Raw genomic sequence first — 16,304 nt, 5'->3', positions numbered from 1 at the left:
TTAACTTTTCTAAATGTGGGACAAAATCTCATTAACCAATTCAGCAGAGGGGAAAAATAAAAAAAAATGCTAATACCTCAAAAAACACTGTAAACAGCGTAACGGTAAAGACAGCTCATTACACCGAACACCGTATAGCTCCAACGTATAAAAAATTAATAACGCAGTCACCAAAGATCTAAAGCACCATACAATGCCCCATTTGGCGTGTAGCCTATGGCGTCGTTTAGCGATGATAAAGTAGGTGGAATGCATAAAGCCAGCAGTTTCCAGGTGAGTTTAGACGTAGCGGCAGGATGCCCATTGAGGCCTGAGGGCAAGACAGAGACGAGTCTGTATGCAATACTGCAGCGGAGGCCTCGTCAGATCCTGGCATGGGAACAGTTATGCTACGCTACAACAGATGCCATGCTTGTGTTCTTTAACAGCTCCCATTCCAGCCCATTTAGCAAAACACTAATGAACAACATACAGAACAAGTTAAAAGATAAAAGACACTTAAGGGCTAATACCTTTCTTAAGACAGGATTTAAAACCAGAGTAACAAAAACTTCTTTCATGGCTACTCTTAATCGCCTTGAAAAAAATCACAATTTGTAAAGATGTGAACCATATTAGTTTTACTTTCATGAATATAGAGATGAATTTTAAAATTGACAGATAATTGTTTAAATGTTTTAATGATTAAATATTTAGTCAAATAAAATTGTTTCAAACAAAACATGTATTATTATCTGGTAATCAATTCATAGGTTTTTATTCTGTACTCAGTCACTTTCCACCCCGTTAGTCTTTTCTAATATCTATATAATACATAATCTACATTTAACTAATGAATGTCAGGTCCCTAATGACACTATCCTCCAGGAAATTACATTTTGGTGGGAAAACAACAGCAAAAACATGAGCAAGCAGCAGCAATGAATTCGGTGATATATGGTATTAGCTGGTCAAATTCAATATAATAGCAAAAATAGGTATGCTGTTATCAAAGATTTACAAATAAAAAAACATCCATAATGCAAGCACATTTAAAAAACAAGTGATTTTAAACCGTTCAAGAGCAAAAAGCAGCGAAAGCGACTATTTTTGATATATGCGCGCCGCGCACTGTCTGAAAGAAATGCACGCACATTAAGCCGCTGCTCATTCAGTGCGAGTGAACTGTTTTTAACGCCTTATTGGGCTTGAACAGTCAAATAAACATTTATGTGATGTGTAAAAAAAAACATCTTTGCCAGTATCCTCCTCATAAACACAGTTGTTTATGTCTTTGAGAAAGAAAGCACATGTACATCAGTGCATTCGGTCTTAAAGTGACAGCAGCCTAATAAACCTGCTGCCGTTATTGCCATTTACGCTAATCAAACAATCTCACTACTCTTGACTGAATCACTTTTGTAACTTTAACAAGAATAAATGTATATTTAATTGGCACAGTAAAGACAGTATTTTTGGTACATTTTTGATTAATTTATTCAATATATAGTAGCCAATTTTTATAGGCCTATCTAACGCTTGAAGTTTTTCAGGTAGATCCATTTCATTTGTGTCTATTCTTTTGTAGTTTTTTGTCCTATTGTTTGTAATTATTTTAGTTGCTGTTTTATCACTGACTATTTATTTGTCTTCAGTGAGCTTGAGTTTTTTTGTGGTTTTTTTTACACTTTTGTTAGTTAGGCTAGTATTCATTTTTGTGTGATTATGAAATTGGTGATGAGATTTATGAAATTTCAATAAAATTGATATCTTAAAAACTTTAAAGCAAAAATAACTATCATCGTGATATATTGTTATCGTGAAATAAAATTAATCATTTCGTTATTTAAGATTTTGGTCATATTGCCCACCCCTGTAGCCTAATAGTCTGCTATAACATTTTATATCAATACAAGGGTACAAAACGTTACAGAGATCATTCAGCATAACATGCATGACTTAAATCATTTTTAAACAAATGTAACAATGTTCTTGATGCAATAATTGTAAATACTAAAAGGCATCAGTTTCAGCACAAGAACCACCAGGCATGTTCTGACAGGCAACTGATGGTTCAATCATTTTCTGCGTTCTGTGAGCTGACAACCCAAAGACAAACAAGTCTGGTGCTAACGTGAATCTTTCACACTATTGTACTGCCACACTGACTGGGTGGGGAAAATATGTCTCGGGTAGTTCACATATGTCCATCATTCAAGATTTTAAGCATGCTGGTGCATTCAACATCTCTCCATTCGTACTCTACTCTTTAAGTGAATGGGGGGGGGGGGGGGGGGGGGATCGGGATCCCATTATAACTAATAGAATGCTGATGGTCGATCTTTATCAGGCCATTACAAATGTAACGTGCATGCAAAAATATGCAGACAAGCTGTCATTGTCAACTACAGGCAAAACCATTGTTTTTTCAAGCACTGGTCAATTTTGAGGTGTTCGGCTATTTTGTTCCATAACATGTGTTCAGACTAGTGGACAAAAAACATCCAAAATACACATTTAAATGTTCATTTTATTACAATTTCTCTATATGCATCATATTCATTACAAAATATATCTTTAAAGGATGTTTTATCAAAATTAGCTTTATCTCATGCACTGAGGCAGCAGAAATCTCCACTTCAGTAGAACTTACACCAAACTTTCCAGTTTTTTTTACCATCTCTATTATGATGTTTTTACAGAGGGGCTTGTTCATATATAATTTGCCGGATTTATTTTTAATTCCTAAAAACATGGCGAAAATGCTTTTTTTCTGACTGTTGACAGAATTTTACAATTTAGTTTCAAGTTCATTTGTCATATGCACAAGATATAAGTGAGTTTGTACAATGAAATGCTCAGGCATTCTACAGGAGAAATAAGAAATACAGATACAAATAGGCTACTAAGACCAAGATTGTACTAAAACATGGAATAAAATAAGAATAATTCACAATCGGATATCCAAACATCCCCTCTGTAAAACCCTTTAACTGACTCTAATATCAACAAAATTATTATTTTTTTTGTACAAAATACAATTTATGTAAATTAGTGCATATTTTATTTGATAACGACTTATTTGCATATTTAAACATACCATTTCAGAAACTAGAAATACGTGACAACTGTTATAATGTACAGAGATGAATCATCTGGAGAGGTATAGTGATATCTATGTGTGTTACCCATCACCTGTGGTGTTTTGGCTTAATGTCAAATTATGATAGCTCCATGTAAATTATAAACGTTAGAAATCGCGATATAAACAACAAGAAAGCAAATTCAACACGGAGCACAACATGACCGCAAAGGTCTCTATTCGCAGTAGCTAGAGGGGAAACCCCAAATACAGACAGCGGGTAACATTCCAGCTGCTGACTAGACGGGGGACTAGTCTTGCATTGACTAACGTTAGATATGACAGCCAAGGTAACCTAGATAGGTATGAAATCTTGCAAATGTGGCTCTATATAGGATTCAGAAACTTACTAAGAATTATCACTCGTCGTCGAATTCACATATAATGCTAATTCATCCAGCATATGCTGACACTGACAGAGGAAAATAACTCATGCACAACTTCATTCAGTCAGAGTAAAAATCTCAATAACGCTGCATAACGTTAAACAATCTTGCATCTCTTGTTGGCACAAAAACAGAACTCGAATGCATATTAATGGCACCAAAAGTTGGCCAGGATTCGTATTTAAAATGACAAGCAGCTGCCGCGCGTCTGTTTCCAAAATATTAATAGATACGGCCTCCACCTCCGACTACTGTTAGTTGACAGGACCTAAAGTTGCTCGTTTGGCAGTTCCCGGTCGAAGAGCCCCCTTCCAGCTCGCCTTACTGACCGAGTTTCAGTCACAAATATTTCACGTCAGGCGCCTGTCAGACACGAGAACAAAAAGCAGGCGAGCTAAAGTAAAACTGGCGGCTAATTAGCTGCTCACTCTCGCTACCTGTCTGACAACAACCGTATTGGCGGCTAGCTGGCTTGCTAACTAAACTTGTTCTCCTGTGACAGTGGAGCTTGCAGTGACCCCACCTGCCCCCGACCGACGGCGGCAGCAACATACCACTTGAGGCCTGAACGTCTGTCCTCCCGCTCTACTCAGAACTTCAGCACCACACAACTAACAGTTAAAGTCGTCCATTTTTCGCGGGCCCTGACTTCAACTTCGCGAGCTCCATGTCGCGAGCTTGTAACGTTAACCCGCACTCACCCAGGCTCGTGTCCGCTACTGGAGGCCAGTGCAGGTCTGTCAAAGTTAGGCGTCCCCTTCCTTTTTTCGATCACAGCTCCCTCTCTCTCCTCGAAATGAGCCTCAGCTCTCCGTGTTTATCGTGGGTTTGAGACCCGCAATCCCTTTACCGGTTTGTCCGTGGCGTCTCCTAGCTTCTCCGCCTCTCTCTCGCTCGTTCGTCTTTCTCTCTGAATAGCTAACATCCGGGGACTGCGCGGATCAAAAATCCGGAACTACTTTTGGGCATTAGCCGGAGAACGGCCCACTGTACCAAGCTGCGACAGGGCTTGCAGCCGGAAAGTAGTGCCTTTAGTGTACACACATATTGTCATGAGAATTATTATCAATGACTTTTCACATTTACCATTATCATATTAAGCATAATCATATCGTACAAAAAAATTCCTTCTAATATTAAATGTAATAATCGATTCATAGAAAACTTTACTGCTAATAATATTACAGATCATAAAGTCTATGTCGAATGGTTGCAGTATATAATGTAAATTTATAATCGGAATGTGTGAATAGGATTTTGTTTTACAATTTTTAATTTTTAATAAAAACATAGATGGTATTATTATTATTATTGTGTCTGGACGGAGGAAGAAAAATATCCTCTCACACTGTGTCTGGAGGAAGAAAAATATTCCTCACTAGTTTTACCTTTTTTTGTACACCGTGTTTCTGTTTTTAAATAGCAGCTTCTTTATTTCTTGTATTTAATTCCATTATTATTTTATTAATCTTTTTTTTATAATTGTGGATCTTAAAAAAAGAGTTAGGTAATACCTTAAACTATATTTGTAGGATGGGTAAATGTAACATTAATAATAATACAGCTTTGAGCTGTATAAATACTTCTCATTTCGCATTGCTTAAACAATGCTGCCCCCTGTGAACCAGGTGGACTACACGTTTACACATATTTTGTAGTTCATTCCTCCTACAATGCCGGGTTTTTTCTTTCTTTTTTTTTCTTTTTGCATTTTGGATGGATAATTATACCACTGTTTATTGACCATAGTAAATTAAATACATTAAATAAATAACGTATTACACTGTCCTTCTTTTATCTCTGTTTTCCTGTGTACTTCTTTTGTCTTTTCATATTACTGTTCCATGATCCACATAAAATCTGAGGGAATAACAATAATCTTAAAACCTTTATTTTGGAATTTACACAGCAGACCTCTGAAAGAGCCAATCACAACAGCCAAAGTTACGCATGCGCACACTCAACAACTATAAATTGTAGGAACTGTTTCTGCTGATCTGTCATACACTCAGTCCAAGTTTATTAGGGTCATTCGTACGTTAATTATATTTTTTCGCGTTTTATTTGTGAGTGAACAAACAGGTAAACCTTCGATAGCTTATGTTAACGATAACAAGAGCAGCATACACTGACAGCGAGAATGTTAATATTGTGTTTAGGTACCAACACATTAAGATTAGTGTAGTACGCATGTTACAAGAAATTTGTTTTTGTTTTGTGAAAGTCATGACGATAATCATGATGCTCTTTCTCACACGTAACTTGTAATCATTGCATGCATGTGGTAAAATATATATCTGACCTTCATTTCATAGTTGACCAACAACAGTATATTGATACAGTGCTGCTCTGTGACAATTATGTAGCATGTAATGGCATAAATTTGGCTCTGGAATGTGTCAGGTCATCGTCTTTAGCATATTTTTAATTCCAAATTGGCATTTATAACCACATACCTATTGATAACACCTCAATAACTGAAACTTTTTTTTTCAGGTTTACAATGGCCCACTTTGACCCCTCAGCCTCAAGTGCAGTGGATGGAAGACTGTCTGAAGAGTTTGCGGTCCCCTCTCATGTGGAGGAGGTCAGGAAACTCATGGCAGAGTTTGCTGAACATCACAGATCGGCCGGGCGCAAAGTAGTTCTGATCACCTCGGGAGGAACTAAAGTTCCTCTGGAATCCCGAACGGTACGATTCCTGGACAACTTCAGCAGTGGTCGGCGAGGGGCATCCTCTGCTGAGTATTTCCTGGACTCAGGCTATGCAGTGATCTTTCTGCACAGGCATCGTTCTCTCTACCCATACACTCGTCTATACGCAGGGGTCAATTTACTGGATAGCTTACGATTAGAGACTGGTAAGGAGGACACTGATCAGATCCTGGTGGATCAGAACACACTTCCAAACATTGCAAAGGTTTTAAAGCGCTATCAGGCAGTGAAAGCTGCAGGATTACTGCTGCCGGTGGAATTCAACACCTTGTCAGAGTACCTCCATCTTCTCAAAGCTGCAGCCCAAGCATTAAGCTCCATAGGTAAACAAAGCCACTTTTTGATTACTTTAGGCCGAATACATTTTTAGTGGGATTACTAGTAGTTATAATTAATTATGTTTTTCCCTCCTAGGGTCCAAGGCTATGTTTTATTTGGCTGCTGCGGTTTCTGATTTCTACATCCCAGCATCTGAAATGCCAGAACATAAAATCCAGTCCTCTAATGGGCCACTTCAGGTGTTGTGTGAAAATGCAAATATTAATTCAGTCTTCTATGCCTGGAGTTTTCAGTCTTTTAGAAGCCACGGATCGCCAAATATGATCACCCTTGTGCAAGGGACCCAATTCTAAAATTCAACATTTAGCTAAGTATTTTCATGGATAAAGACCCTATTTATGTGAAAAAATTATAATAAAATATTTAGTTTTACATATTACTTTTTTCTGCTTACTATAATACTGTACTGTTTTGATGTATTATTTAAATCATTTATTCTTTTTCTTTTTTTTATAACATGGACCCCCTAACACTCCCTTGCTGAAAACCCCTGTGCTAGTCTAAATTTAGTTAATCTAGGCTCTAAACAATATATGACAAGTTGTTCATTTGCTTGTTTATGTAATGTAGATAAGTATGAAGATGGTTCCCAAGATGCTGTCTCCATTGGTGAAGGACTGGGCACCTCAGGCATTTGTCACCTCTTTCAAGCTGGAAACGGACCCCAACATCCTTTTGGAGCGAGCACGGCGTGCCTTAGAAACGTACAACCACCAGGCAGTGGTTGCAAATGTTCTCGACACTCGCCGTGGTTATGTGGTTGTCGTCACCAAAGACACGCAAGACGAGCTGGTCCTCACAGATGAGGAAGTGCAGAAAGAGGTAGAGATTGAGGACAGGATTGTCAGTAATCTGACTGCAGCACACAGTCAATTTATGTCTCAAGTATGAAAAACCTTGCTGTGATTTCATAGCATGTAAGCTCAAGTTGCTCTTTCAGACATGTGGAATGTTTGCTGTCTTGTAACGATTAAGGTACAAATTTGAAAAGAGAAGCTTATCCTGGAGAATCGACTTTGTAGTCATTCCGAATGACGTCTGCAAGTTCGGAAACTTTTCTGTTGTGAAATTCAGTTGCTTATTACAGATCTAACAATTTCCTTCATATTTATTTCCTCTGTACAAAGAGATCTGCAAACATCTTATTTTAGCAATATTCTTTGACCTTTAATCAGTTTAAAAACAAAATTATATAAATAAATATATGCTTCAGTAGCGATCATCCTAAACTCACCTTTGCCTAATATCTTAAATCTGTTCTTGTTTATTACATTGAGTCGGTCTACAACAAATCACACTTTAACAGCTGATGATGTAAATTAAATTTACAATAATAACATGTATTAATATTGTATAAAAAGATTTCTGCAATAAACATTAAATTAAACGCTTTAGTACTTTGAAGTACATTCTTTGAATATGACAACAGTTTTGAAAAGCACTGCATGCATACCAAAAAACATTTTTGCACAATTTTGAACTTGAGATTTTATTTCATAAATTTTTTGAGCATGTAATTTCCATCTGTTGATATCTGGGATAGAGAGTATAAATAGAAACACCAGAAAAGTCCATTTTAATATCACATTCAAGCTTGGATGAGTATCATCTGTAGATTGATCACTTGAATTTGACACTCCTCTTAACTCCAGCACGAATACCAGACCATTCTCCACTGTATCTCGTCTCCTCGCGCCGCACCTCCCGAACCTGACACAAATAATCTGTAATCAGTGTCCGTTCTGGATACTAGTGCTTTATAAATGAAAGTGAATTAAACAAATGAATCCTATGACGCTTACCTGACCCTTGCGACGAATCTGGGCACGTCTGAACTTCTCTCTGTGTTTGACTCTGGGATTCCGGTCAATCTTCTTCCTCTTGGGTGTGAGCCCTTTGTTCTTGGACATCTTTTCACAAAACATATGATGTGAATATGATAACACTGTCCGTAATATTGTTTAAAATTGTATAGATGTTTTGGGAAATGGCTGACTATCAGGTCATTTGTTGCTAAAGATTTTTGAAAAGTTGTTTGGGTACGAGTTGAAGGCATATTAACCACAAAACCTCACCTGATAGGTGATCCTTCTTTTAGCATCTCCCTCCATCTGTTCCTCTTCCACCAATCTGGTAATGCAGTTAGTGACAGTGAGGTTTCTGAAACATTATGACAAACCACAAGGGCTGAATGTTGTAAATAGACTCACCCGTCCTCGTTTTGCATCTCAATCTTTTTCCTCTTGAGTTTCTGCCTCTCCGCCATGGCGTTGTAGAAGCGCAGATTCGCTTCCTCGTCTGAATCGGACTTCTCTTCTCCTTCCAACTTAGCCTCTTCTGATGCCTAAAATAAAGACATGTCAAACTCGGCAAAAGTGATGCCAGTGCTAATACTGACACATTAATAAGGAAAAGCAATTACTTTGGTATGTTTGCTGCCGGCTGATCTCCTTGCAGTTCTGTCTTGCTGTTCTCCAAAGAGAAGCTGCCGCAGTTGAGGAGCCAGTCTAGCATCTACTGCTCCTAATTCATTTATCAGCTGTGAAAGTGATAAAGAGATTCTTGAAAGCTTCTTTAAATGAATGCCTGTGGTTAATTTGAGTGTACTTACATTTCTGTAGGTCAGCAATCTCTCAATCACAGGATGGTTATGTGCTGGAATTCGCTTAGCTTTTAGAACCAAATAAAAACTAATATTTGTGCAATAGCTGGAAAGAGGGGAATAAGCATAGTGAAAAATAGAATGGCACTATTCTTCAAAAGTTTGGGGTCGGAACTTTAAGAATGTTTTTGAAAGTCTCTTATGTGCACCAAAGCTGCATTTATTTGATAAAAATACAGTAAAACAGTAATATTTAGAGATGCACCGGTCGACCGGTTATCAATCGGAGGTTTTTTTGGCCGATCTCTGTTCCGGCACACAAACTGCATTGTAATAATTTACCAAAATGTTGGGGAAAATTTTTAAAATTGAATGGGGGTGGGAGTTTATATGAATGTATGCCTGAAGGGGAGGGAAACTGTCTTCAGAAAAGTTTCAATTGCTTTTACTTTCCCTCTCCCCTCTGTATAATGCCTAATTAAGTAGTTTAGAAGTGCAATGCTGCTTTGTTTACAGTCAGCGAGACAGGGATAGCTGCAGGTTGGAGTAATGGGCGTTCTGAAAGGTAGGGGCGTTCCAGAAGGTTCGCAAAACTACAACAGAAACCAATCCCTAACCCTTCCCCACACCCTAATAGGCAGCTTCCACCAACAATTGTAAAGACCTTTCGGCACACCCACTACCTTTCAGCACGACCATTACTCAGAACCCACGCTTGTTTACAGCAGTAACCACGAAAATGCTAACAGAGAGTGAACATTTTCATTCAGTCCGCCTGCTCTTTTTGTTTTTATGCAGGTATGTTTTATGTAGCATAATTTCAACAAAGCTAAATTCGGACTATGCTGTTTTTTGCTTTAAATCTATAAATTATGCATATCTAATTTAAATCATCTTGGTTTGGATGACTAAAATGCAGTGGTTGCCTCTAATTTCAAATGGTTACAGATATTGTTTGTTTAAAGCCAATTTGGCCTGTAATCGAGCAAATAAACATCAAATCAATTTTTATTTATTTTTTTATCAGCAACCGTCCGGTATCAGAAATGCCCCATTTGCTAGTAAAAAGAAAGGCAACTGGAATCAGCCATGAAAAATCATGATCGGTGCATCCCTAGTAATATTGTGAAATTTTATTACAATTTAAAATAACTACTTAATATTTTATTAAATGTTTCAAATGTAATTTATTCCTGTGATGGCAGTTGTGCTGTTCAATATTTAGTGGAAACTGTGATATTCTTTTTCAGGATTCTTTGATTAATTGAAAGTTAAAAAAACACAGCATTTTATAAAGGTACTATTTCTTTCAAACAATATTACTGACCACAAACTTTTGAATGGTAATGTTTGTGCTACGAATATAAATATGATATAATGTAAATACTGCAATCACTCACAGAATTAGAGTATATAACATGATATAGGTGAGGCTTACTTTAGATAAAGTTGCTGTTTCGTAATAAGGTATTTTGCCCCCTAGACGATGAAAAGAATACAAAGCAAAAATAAAATGTCAATTTTAAAGTGTAATTACAGCAATAATTATGTAGATTTAACTCACCTTTCCAGGAGGAATCCGTCCATCTTTGACCATCTCCACAAGGGGCTGAACTTCATCCCTCAATTCTGTAAGCTGAGTATGCAAAAAAAAAAACCCTCAAATTTAGCAATACAACAGCACTGATGGAAACCCCTTAATAGCAATGCAAAAAGACCACATAAATGTCATTCATGCAAGCCTTTACCTTTCCTTTGAAGTCCTGAATAAGTTCCAACAACTCTGGTGATTCTTTCTTCAGCAGTTTAAGCTTTTCCTTCTGTGACATGGTCTTCAAATCTTTCACAATCCTTTCCTCTTTTTCAACGTCCTTCTCCACTTCAGTGTTTGCTGCAAACTCCTAATAGACCACAGGAAAGTACAAAGAGTGAGTAATATGATGCAAACACCTGGGGTCTCATTTATAAAGCGTGCGTACGCACAAAACGGGGCTGGAAACGTACGTACGCCAGTTTCCACGCAAAGGTTGTGATCTATAAAAAACAAACTTGACGGGAGAATGTGCGCACCTTTAAGCAAACTTTGAGCCGTGCGTACGCACATTCTGGAGACAAAGGGAATTGGCGACACAGATGGTGAGTTGGAGTTCAATGTCTTTTTGCTCACTTTTAGACAGAAAATCTAAAGAAAATGATACATATACAGAAAGATAATACAAATATAATTTCACTCACCAAGCCTATCACTTGAAGCAAATATCCATCCATTCTTAAATGTCCGCGCCAGCGAGCGCGTTGGGCCGTTTAGTGAAACTGACGCATATATAGCCTATCTAACTGCAGATGAAGTAAAACCGTAAATCTTTATTATGAGTCATAATCATAAATAGAGTGCATGTTCACAATGACACTTTAAATAAATAAAATAATGATTTAAACTGTTTTACTTTTGATATAAACATTTAGATTAAATATGCCATTCCCATTAATGGAGTTAAACACTTAAACTACATGAAATCATTACTGAGAAGTTACAAATTTTTTTTAATATTCAATAAATAGAAATATTTTTTGTGGATGCAATGCTTTTGAACACTTTTCCTCTGGCATTCTGTGTTTTAATGTTTTACATACATAATTGCTTATCATGATAATAGCAGATTGTCTGAGTAAATAGTTTCATGCAAATAATGCACAAGATCTATCTGTTTCCATTAAAAATATAATACATTAAAAATATTATTTGGCCAGTGAGATTGAGAAACTTTCTCTGAAATGTATTTTACACTATTTGATTTATTTATTCAAAAACAAGGCAAGGATTATGATTTTTATTAATGTAGCCTAATGTGACAGCACTTCCGCAGGGCTCCCGACTAACTTTTCCACTGGTTGCACTGGTGCGACCAACTTTCTCAGTTGGTCGCACCAGCATATGATTTGGTCGCACCTTTTTTTTTCTTTTTTTTTGCTACATGCCATGGGATTAATCAATGCATGCTGATGAATAGTGGTTTTAATGGACCAAGGCTAGCAAAGGCTTTCTGGGTTGCAGCAGAAATACCCGTAATATATTAATTATCATTGCCAAATTTCAGGATTTTCATGGATTTTGGACAGTAATTTTAAGCATTTTACATTTGTAGGGCTGGGCGATATGGAGCAAAAAATATATCTCGATATATTTTGCTATATCTCGATATTCGATATATATCTCGATATCTTTACAGGAAAATGGATGTGAATACAACTCAAAATATAGGCCTACAATCAATAGAAAATTAATTTTCCATAACAGAATGTAACCAAATGAGAAAAATTAAACACAGGGCCTGAATTTCGTCATCATTATTAATCACGTGATTCATATACAGAAACTGAATAAAGTAATCAAATGGAAAATAACACTGAGTAGTATTTTAGTCCTGAATAAATTAAATACATAGGTTATTAATCCTGATTCCTTTAACTTAAAGCTATCTTTTGTTGTATTGACAACAAAATGAATGACACACATATGGCTGCCGTCACTTTAAGAGGTAGTGCACGGATCCTGTGTTCATTATACTGGCATGCGTTTTATGCTTATTAAAGACAAAACCGACTATGTTTAGAGTATACTCACGACGACCGAAATTGACAATTTAGCGTGTTAAAGCAATATAATCCGCGAAAAATAACTTTTGTTACTGGCCAGCTGTTCTTAAGGCGGATTTTCTATGAATGTGCGCATAGAAAATAATCTCTCAGAGAGCGCGCGAGCACTGATTAGTTTAAAATCGCTTGAATGTTTAAACTGGTAAGACTTAAAAAGACGTGCAAATGGTAAACTTCAGTCACGATGCACTGCTGGCCCGATTGTGCGAGTGAATATCCATCATGTCCCGACTCCTAAACGAGAGTGTGTTTTATCGCCGCAGCTCTTGATGCTTGCCTTGCACAACACATTATGAGAGACGAGAAAGAAGCGGCACCGCTGAACACTCACGCTGTTTGTGAAATTGCGTCTGGCAGATAGTTGTTAAAAGAATTATTTGATTTTATAATCTGTGTGGATTACGATTGCGGGAATTTCCCGCATTATAAATGGGAGACCTGCGGGAATGATTAGAATTATGCGCAATACCCGCGCCGAAATTCCAGCCCTGCAATAGTTTAAAACAAGACGTTTGTAGTAGCCTTCTGATTACTGGAGTCCATTAATCGAACTTCCATGCCTCTTATATAGTAATTATATATTGTAGTATGTAGGCTACCAATTTACTAATGCAATTAATGCTCACACTCGGTTTCTCTCGTGCTCTGTCGCTCGCGCACAGACACACTCGGAGTTCTGTAGCCTCCGGGCTGGTTGCGGATGAGACAATTGTTGAATGAGACAACACGCGAGGTGAGGGGGAACAAAAGCAAGGAGGCGGGGGCGAGCACAGCACAGAGAAGGCAAACAAGCAAAGTGGCAAAATCAGGATTAAATATAAACAATATATCGATATATACGATATGTCAAAATCCATATCGTGTTTAAAAAATATCTCGATATATTTTAAATATCGAGATATCGCCCACCCCTAATATACAATCTATCTATTTACATTTGGAATCATATTCTATCTATCTATCTATCTTCTAAAAATCATTAAACATTCAAATGTATGCATTACATTTTAAAAGATTAGAGTATTATAATAAACTGATACAGATTTTTCGTTATTAAAGTTTATAGTTGTAACAAAAAGCAGAAATCTCACACTCCTTACCTTCTGCATTTTATAATAATTTCCTTTTCCTCTGTCGAGCTATCATGAGAGTAATCGCTCAACAGAGGAAAATATAACCGCTGAAAAGACGTAGGAGGAAGGGGCTCTGTGCGTGAGACCATATTTATATGCCTTAATTCGTGAATTCGTAATTGGCGCGTTTCACCATCAGTGTGCAATGCGCGTGACGTCTACGTTCGTCAATAAATAAACTGCACGTGTCTTGCGGAAGAACATTGTAGACGGAACTTCTCTCCGTTAATGTCTATGGCGAGTCACGCAGGCACTGGGCTACTCCGCAGCCGAGTCGACCCCGGGATAAAATAGTCCGAATATAAACACTTATTATAGGCGTACCGTAGTGATTCAGAATAAGTCAAAAACACGGTTTGGAAAATGGATTCATGATGTAGCCTACTCGTTCATTTTGAACATAAGTTACGGACTGCAGCTGCTGATACAACGGCGTTCTGTTGCTCAAGCGTCCACTCGCACAAATGCGACCACATAACATTTTAACTCGCACATTCTCAAAAAATGATCGCATATGCGACCAATTTGGTCGCAGTCTGGAACCCTGTTCCGTATTTCATATTTTCCTAATATCTTGTATCGTTAAACATGGTATCACGTGGATGAATAATCATATGCAAATGATATGCAGATGAGGATATGCATAGTAAAACTAGGCGTTGTAAGCTCCATATATGGTTATTTCGGGGAGGAGACGCGTGTGCACATATTCTTCCGCTGACTGGGATTTATAAAGTAAATTGGCGCAGGTTCTGGCGTACGAACGGTTTTATAAGTCTGAATATTTTTTAGCGTACGCCATTTTTGGCTTTCGGGCGCACGTACACTTTTAGTAAGGATCCTACGCACAGTTTTATAAATGAGACCCCTGAACTCTACCGATGTCTTTAGAAAAAAAGCATTGTAGTACCTCAAGCAGGTTTAGATCGTAATCTTCTTCGCTTAGGTTGGCTGCCAATCTTCTTTGAATGCTTTTGGCCTCCTCTTCCTCTTCTTTGTCTTCAGCCTCAACCTCTTCAAGAGATTTTCCCTCTACAAAAAATACAAATCAAACATGCTATTATATGTATATTATGCATTGCAAAATAACAAAGCTATAATGTGTCATATATACAGTATGTAGGTCAAATGAAAAATGCTTACTTTTGGTGACATAATCAGAATTATAAAAAATCTTCTTTTTCTCTCCCCAAGCCATGTCATTTGGAAGATCTGTAAAAATGGAAATGTCAGAGACAATGCCTCAAACATCATTCTTAAATGCACACAACCAGTTATATTTGGAATATTTTTAAAGTACATTACCATCATCTTTCTTTCCTTCCAGGTCACTCTCCATGTCTGTCTCCTCTTTATTATCCTCTTCCTGCACCTCTTCCCCTTCCTCTTCTTCATCATCCTCTGATTCAGAAATTGTCAAGGGCATGACCTCCTCCTAGAAAAAAAAGAAAAAACAATGGTGATCTTTTTAAAAAAAAAAGTATTACCATTGATACAAACTTAAAAAGCCTTTAAAATCATGCTACCAGTTATCAATTGTTTTGTAATTGTTTCATTAACTTACAGCTTTATCTCCATCCTCTTGATCACTGTCTTCCTGCACCCCTCGAGCCAAGAGATTCTACAGACCAAAGTCAAAGGTCAAATATGTACTAGGATAATGTCATGCATGTTCATGCATAAAGAACATGAAAAAAAAAAGTACAACTCACAGAGATTTTTTCATTGTGGAATTCATCAATTTTATCCTCCACATATGTTGACGAATTCTGAAAAGAAAATACAAAGACTTACAACCAGAATACCACAATTATATGTGAACAAAGTTGTTTATGTGTATATATATATATATATATATATATATATATAATTACCTTATCTGGATTATCTTTATAAGCTTCAGGATCATCGCTGTCACATTCTTGTTGCCTCTTTGCTCTAGGCTTTTTTACTGCCCTTTGAAATGAAAAAAAAATGCATTTGCAAAATTATAACGATGTAATAAATTAATTAAAGAGCATAATTATTTGCACCGACATTTGTAGTGCAGGAGTCAAAATTGGTCTCGTGTCTATTTATATAATTAGTTAGTAGTAAGGGAATACAATAAACTAACGTTAGCGCTAACTGGTTTAGTCGTAGACGACGACACATTGTAACGCTAGTGTACTACTAACCTTCTTGCTCGGACCATGCTGTCCTCGGGTGATAAAAAATTCTGTGTGTGTAACACTATTTGTTCTATCTGCTTGAATATTTAGATAATTAGATCAAGCAGTTAACAAATAGCGTGTAGCTCATTAAACCAAGACAACTAGGTGAAAGCAGCTTAACAGCTATCCGCATGGACT

At 37.1% G+C, this 16,304-nt stretch overlaps 3 protein-coding genes across 5 annotated transcripts in view; 1 reads left to right on the top strand and 2 right to left on the bottom strand.

Moving 5' to 3' along the window:
• The window catches only part of foxj3 (forkhead box J3), a 111,618-nt gene extending 107,181 nt beyond the window's left edge, over nt 1-4,437 (bottom strand). For 2 of the 3 annotated variants that reach the window (XM_056251444.1, XM_056251442.1), the window contains exon 1: nt 4,209-4,437. The gene's annotated coding sequence lies outside the window, so the exon portion shown is untranslated. The other variant, XM_056251443.1, reaches the window with a different exon arrangement.
• A 1,568-nt stretch (nt 4,438-6,005) lies between these two features.
• On the top strand, nt 6,006-7,699 carry ppcs (phosphopantothenoylcysteine synthetase). The gene is made up of 3 exons (XM_056251452.1): nt 6,006-6,545; nt 6,637-6,740; nt 7,132-7,699. Exons 1-3 carry the CDS (start codon nt 6,011-6,013, stop codon nt 7,450-7,452), a joined length of 960 nt encoding a protein of 319 aa, XP_056107427.1. The 5' UTR covers nt 6,006-6,010; the 3' UTR covers nt 7,453-7,699.
• A 332-nt stretch (nt 7,700-8,031) lies between these two features.
• On the bottom strand, nt 8,032-16,199 carry utp3 (UTP3 small subunit processome component). Its single transcript, XM_056251450.1, has 16 exons — nt 16,131-16,199; nt 15,828-15,909; nt 15,666-15,722; nt 15,518-15,574; nt 15,259-15,388; nt 15,097-15,165; nt 14,864-14,985; nt 10,912-11,064; nt 10,728-10,799; nt 10,602-10,642; nt 9,173-9,269; nt 8,984-9,100; nt 8,772-8,905; nt 8,637-8,691; nt 8,364-8,471; nt 8,032-8,271 (listed from the first exon to the last, which is right to left on the bottom strand). Exons 1-16 carry the CDS (start codon nt 16,145-16,147, stop codon nt 8,182-8,184), a joined length of 1,401 nt encoding a protein of 466 aa, XP_056107425.1. The 5' UTR covers nt 16,148-16,199; the 3' UTR covers nt 8,032-8,181.
• Between the last annotated feature and the right edge of the window lie 105 nt (nt 16,200-16,304).

The sequence above is a fragment of the Rhinichthys klamathensis genome, unplaced genomic scaffold (assembly GCF_029890125.1).
Source record: "Rhinichthys klamathensis goyatoka isolate OS25496 unplaced genomic scaffold, OSU_Roscu_1.1 h1tg000082l_1, whole genome shotgun sequence".
Taxonomy (NCBI): domain Eukaryota; kingdom Metazoa; phylum Chordata; class Actinopteri; order Cypriniformes; family Leuciscidae; genus Rhinichthys; species Rhinichthys klamathensis.
Note: the sequence above shows the minus strand (reverse complement) of the source record. Positions and strands in the feature narration are given on the sequence as shown.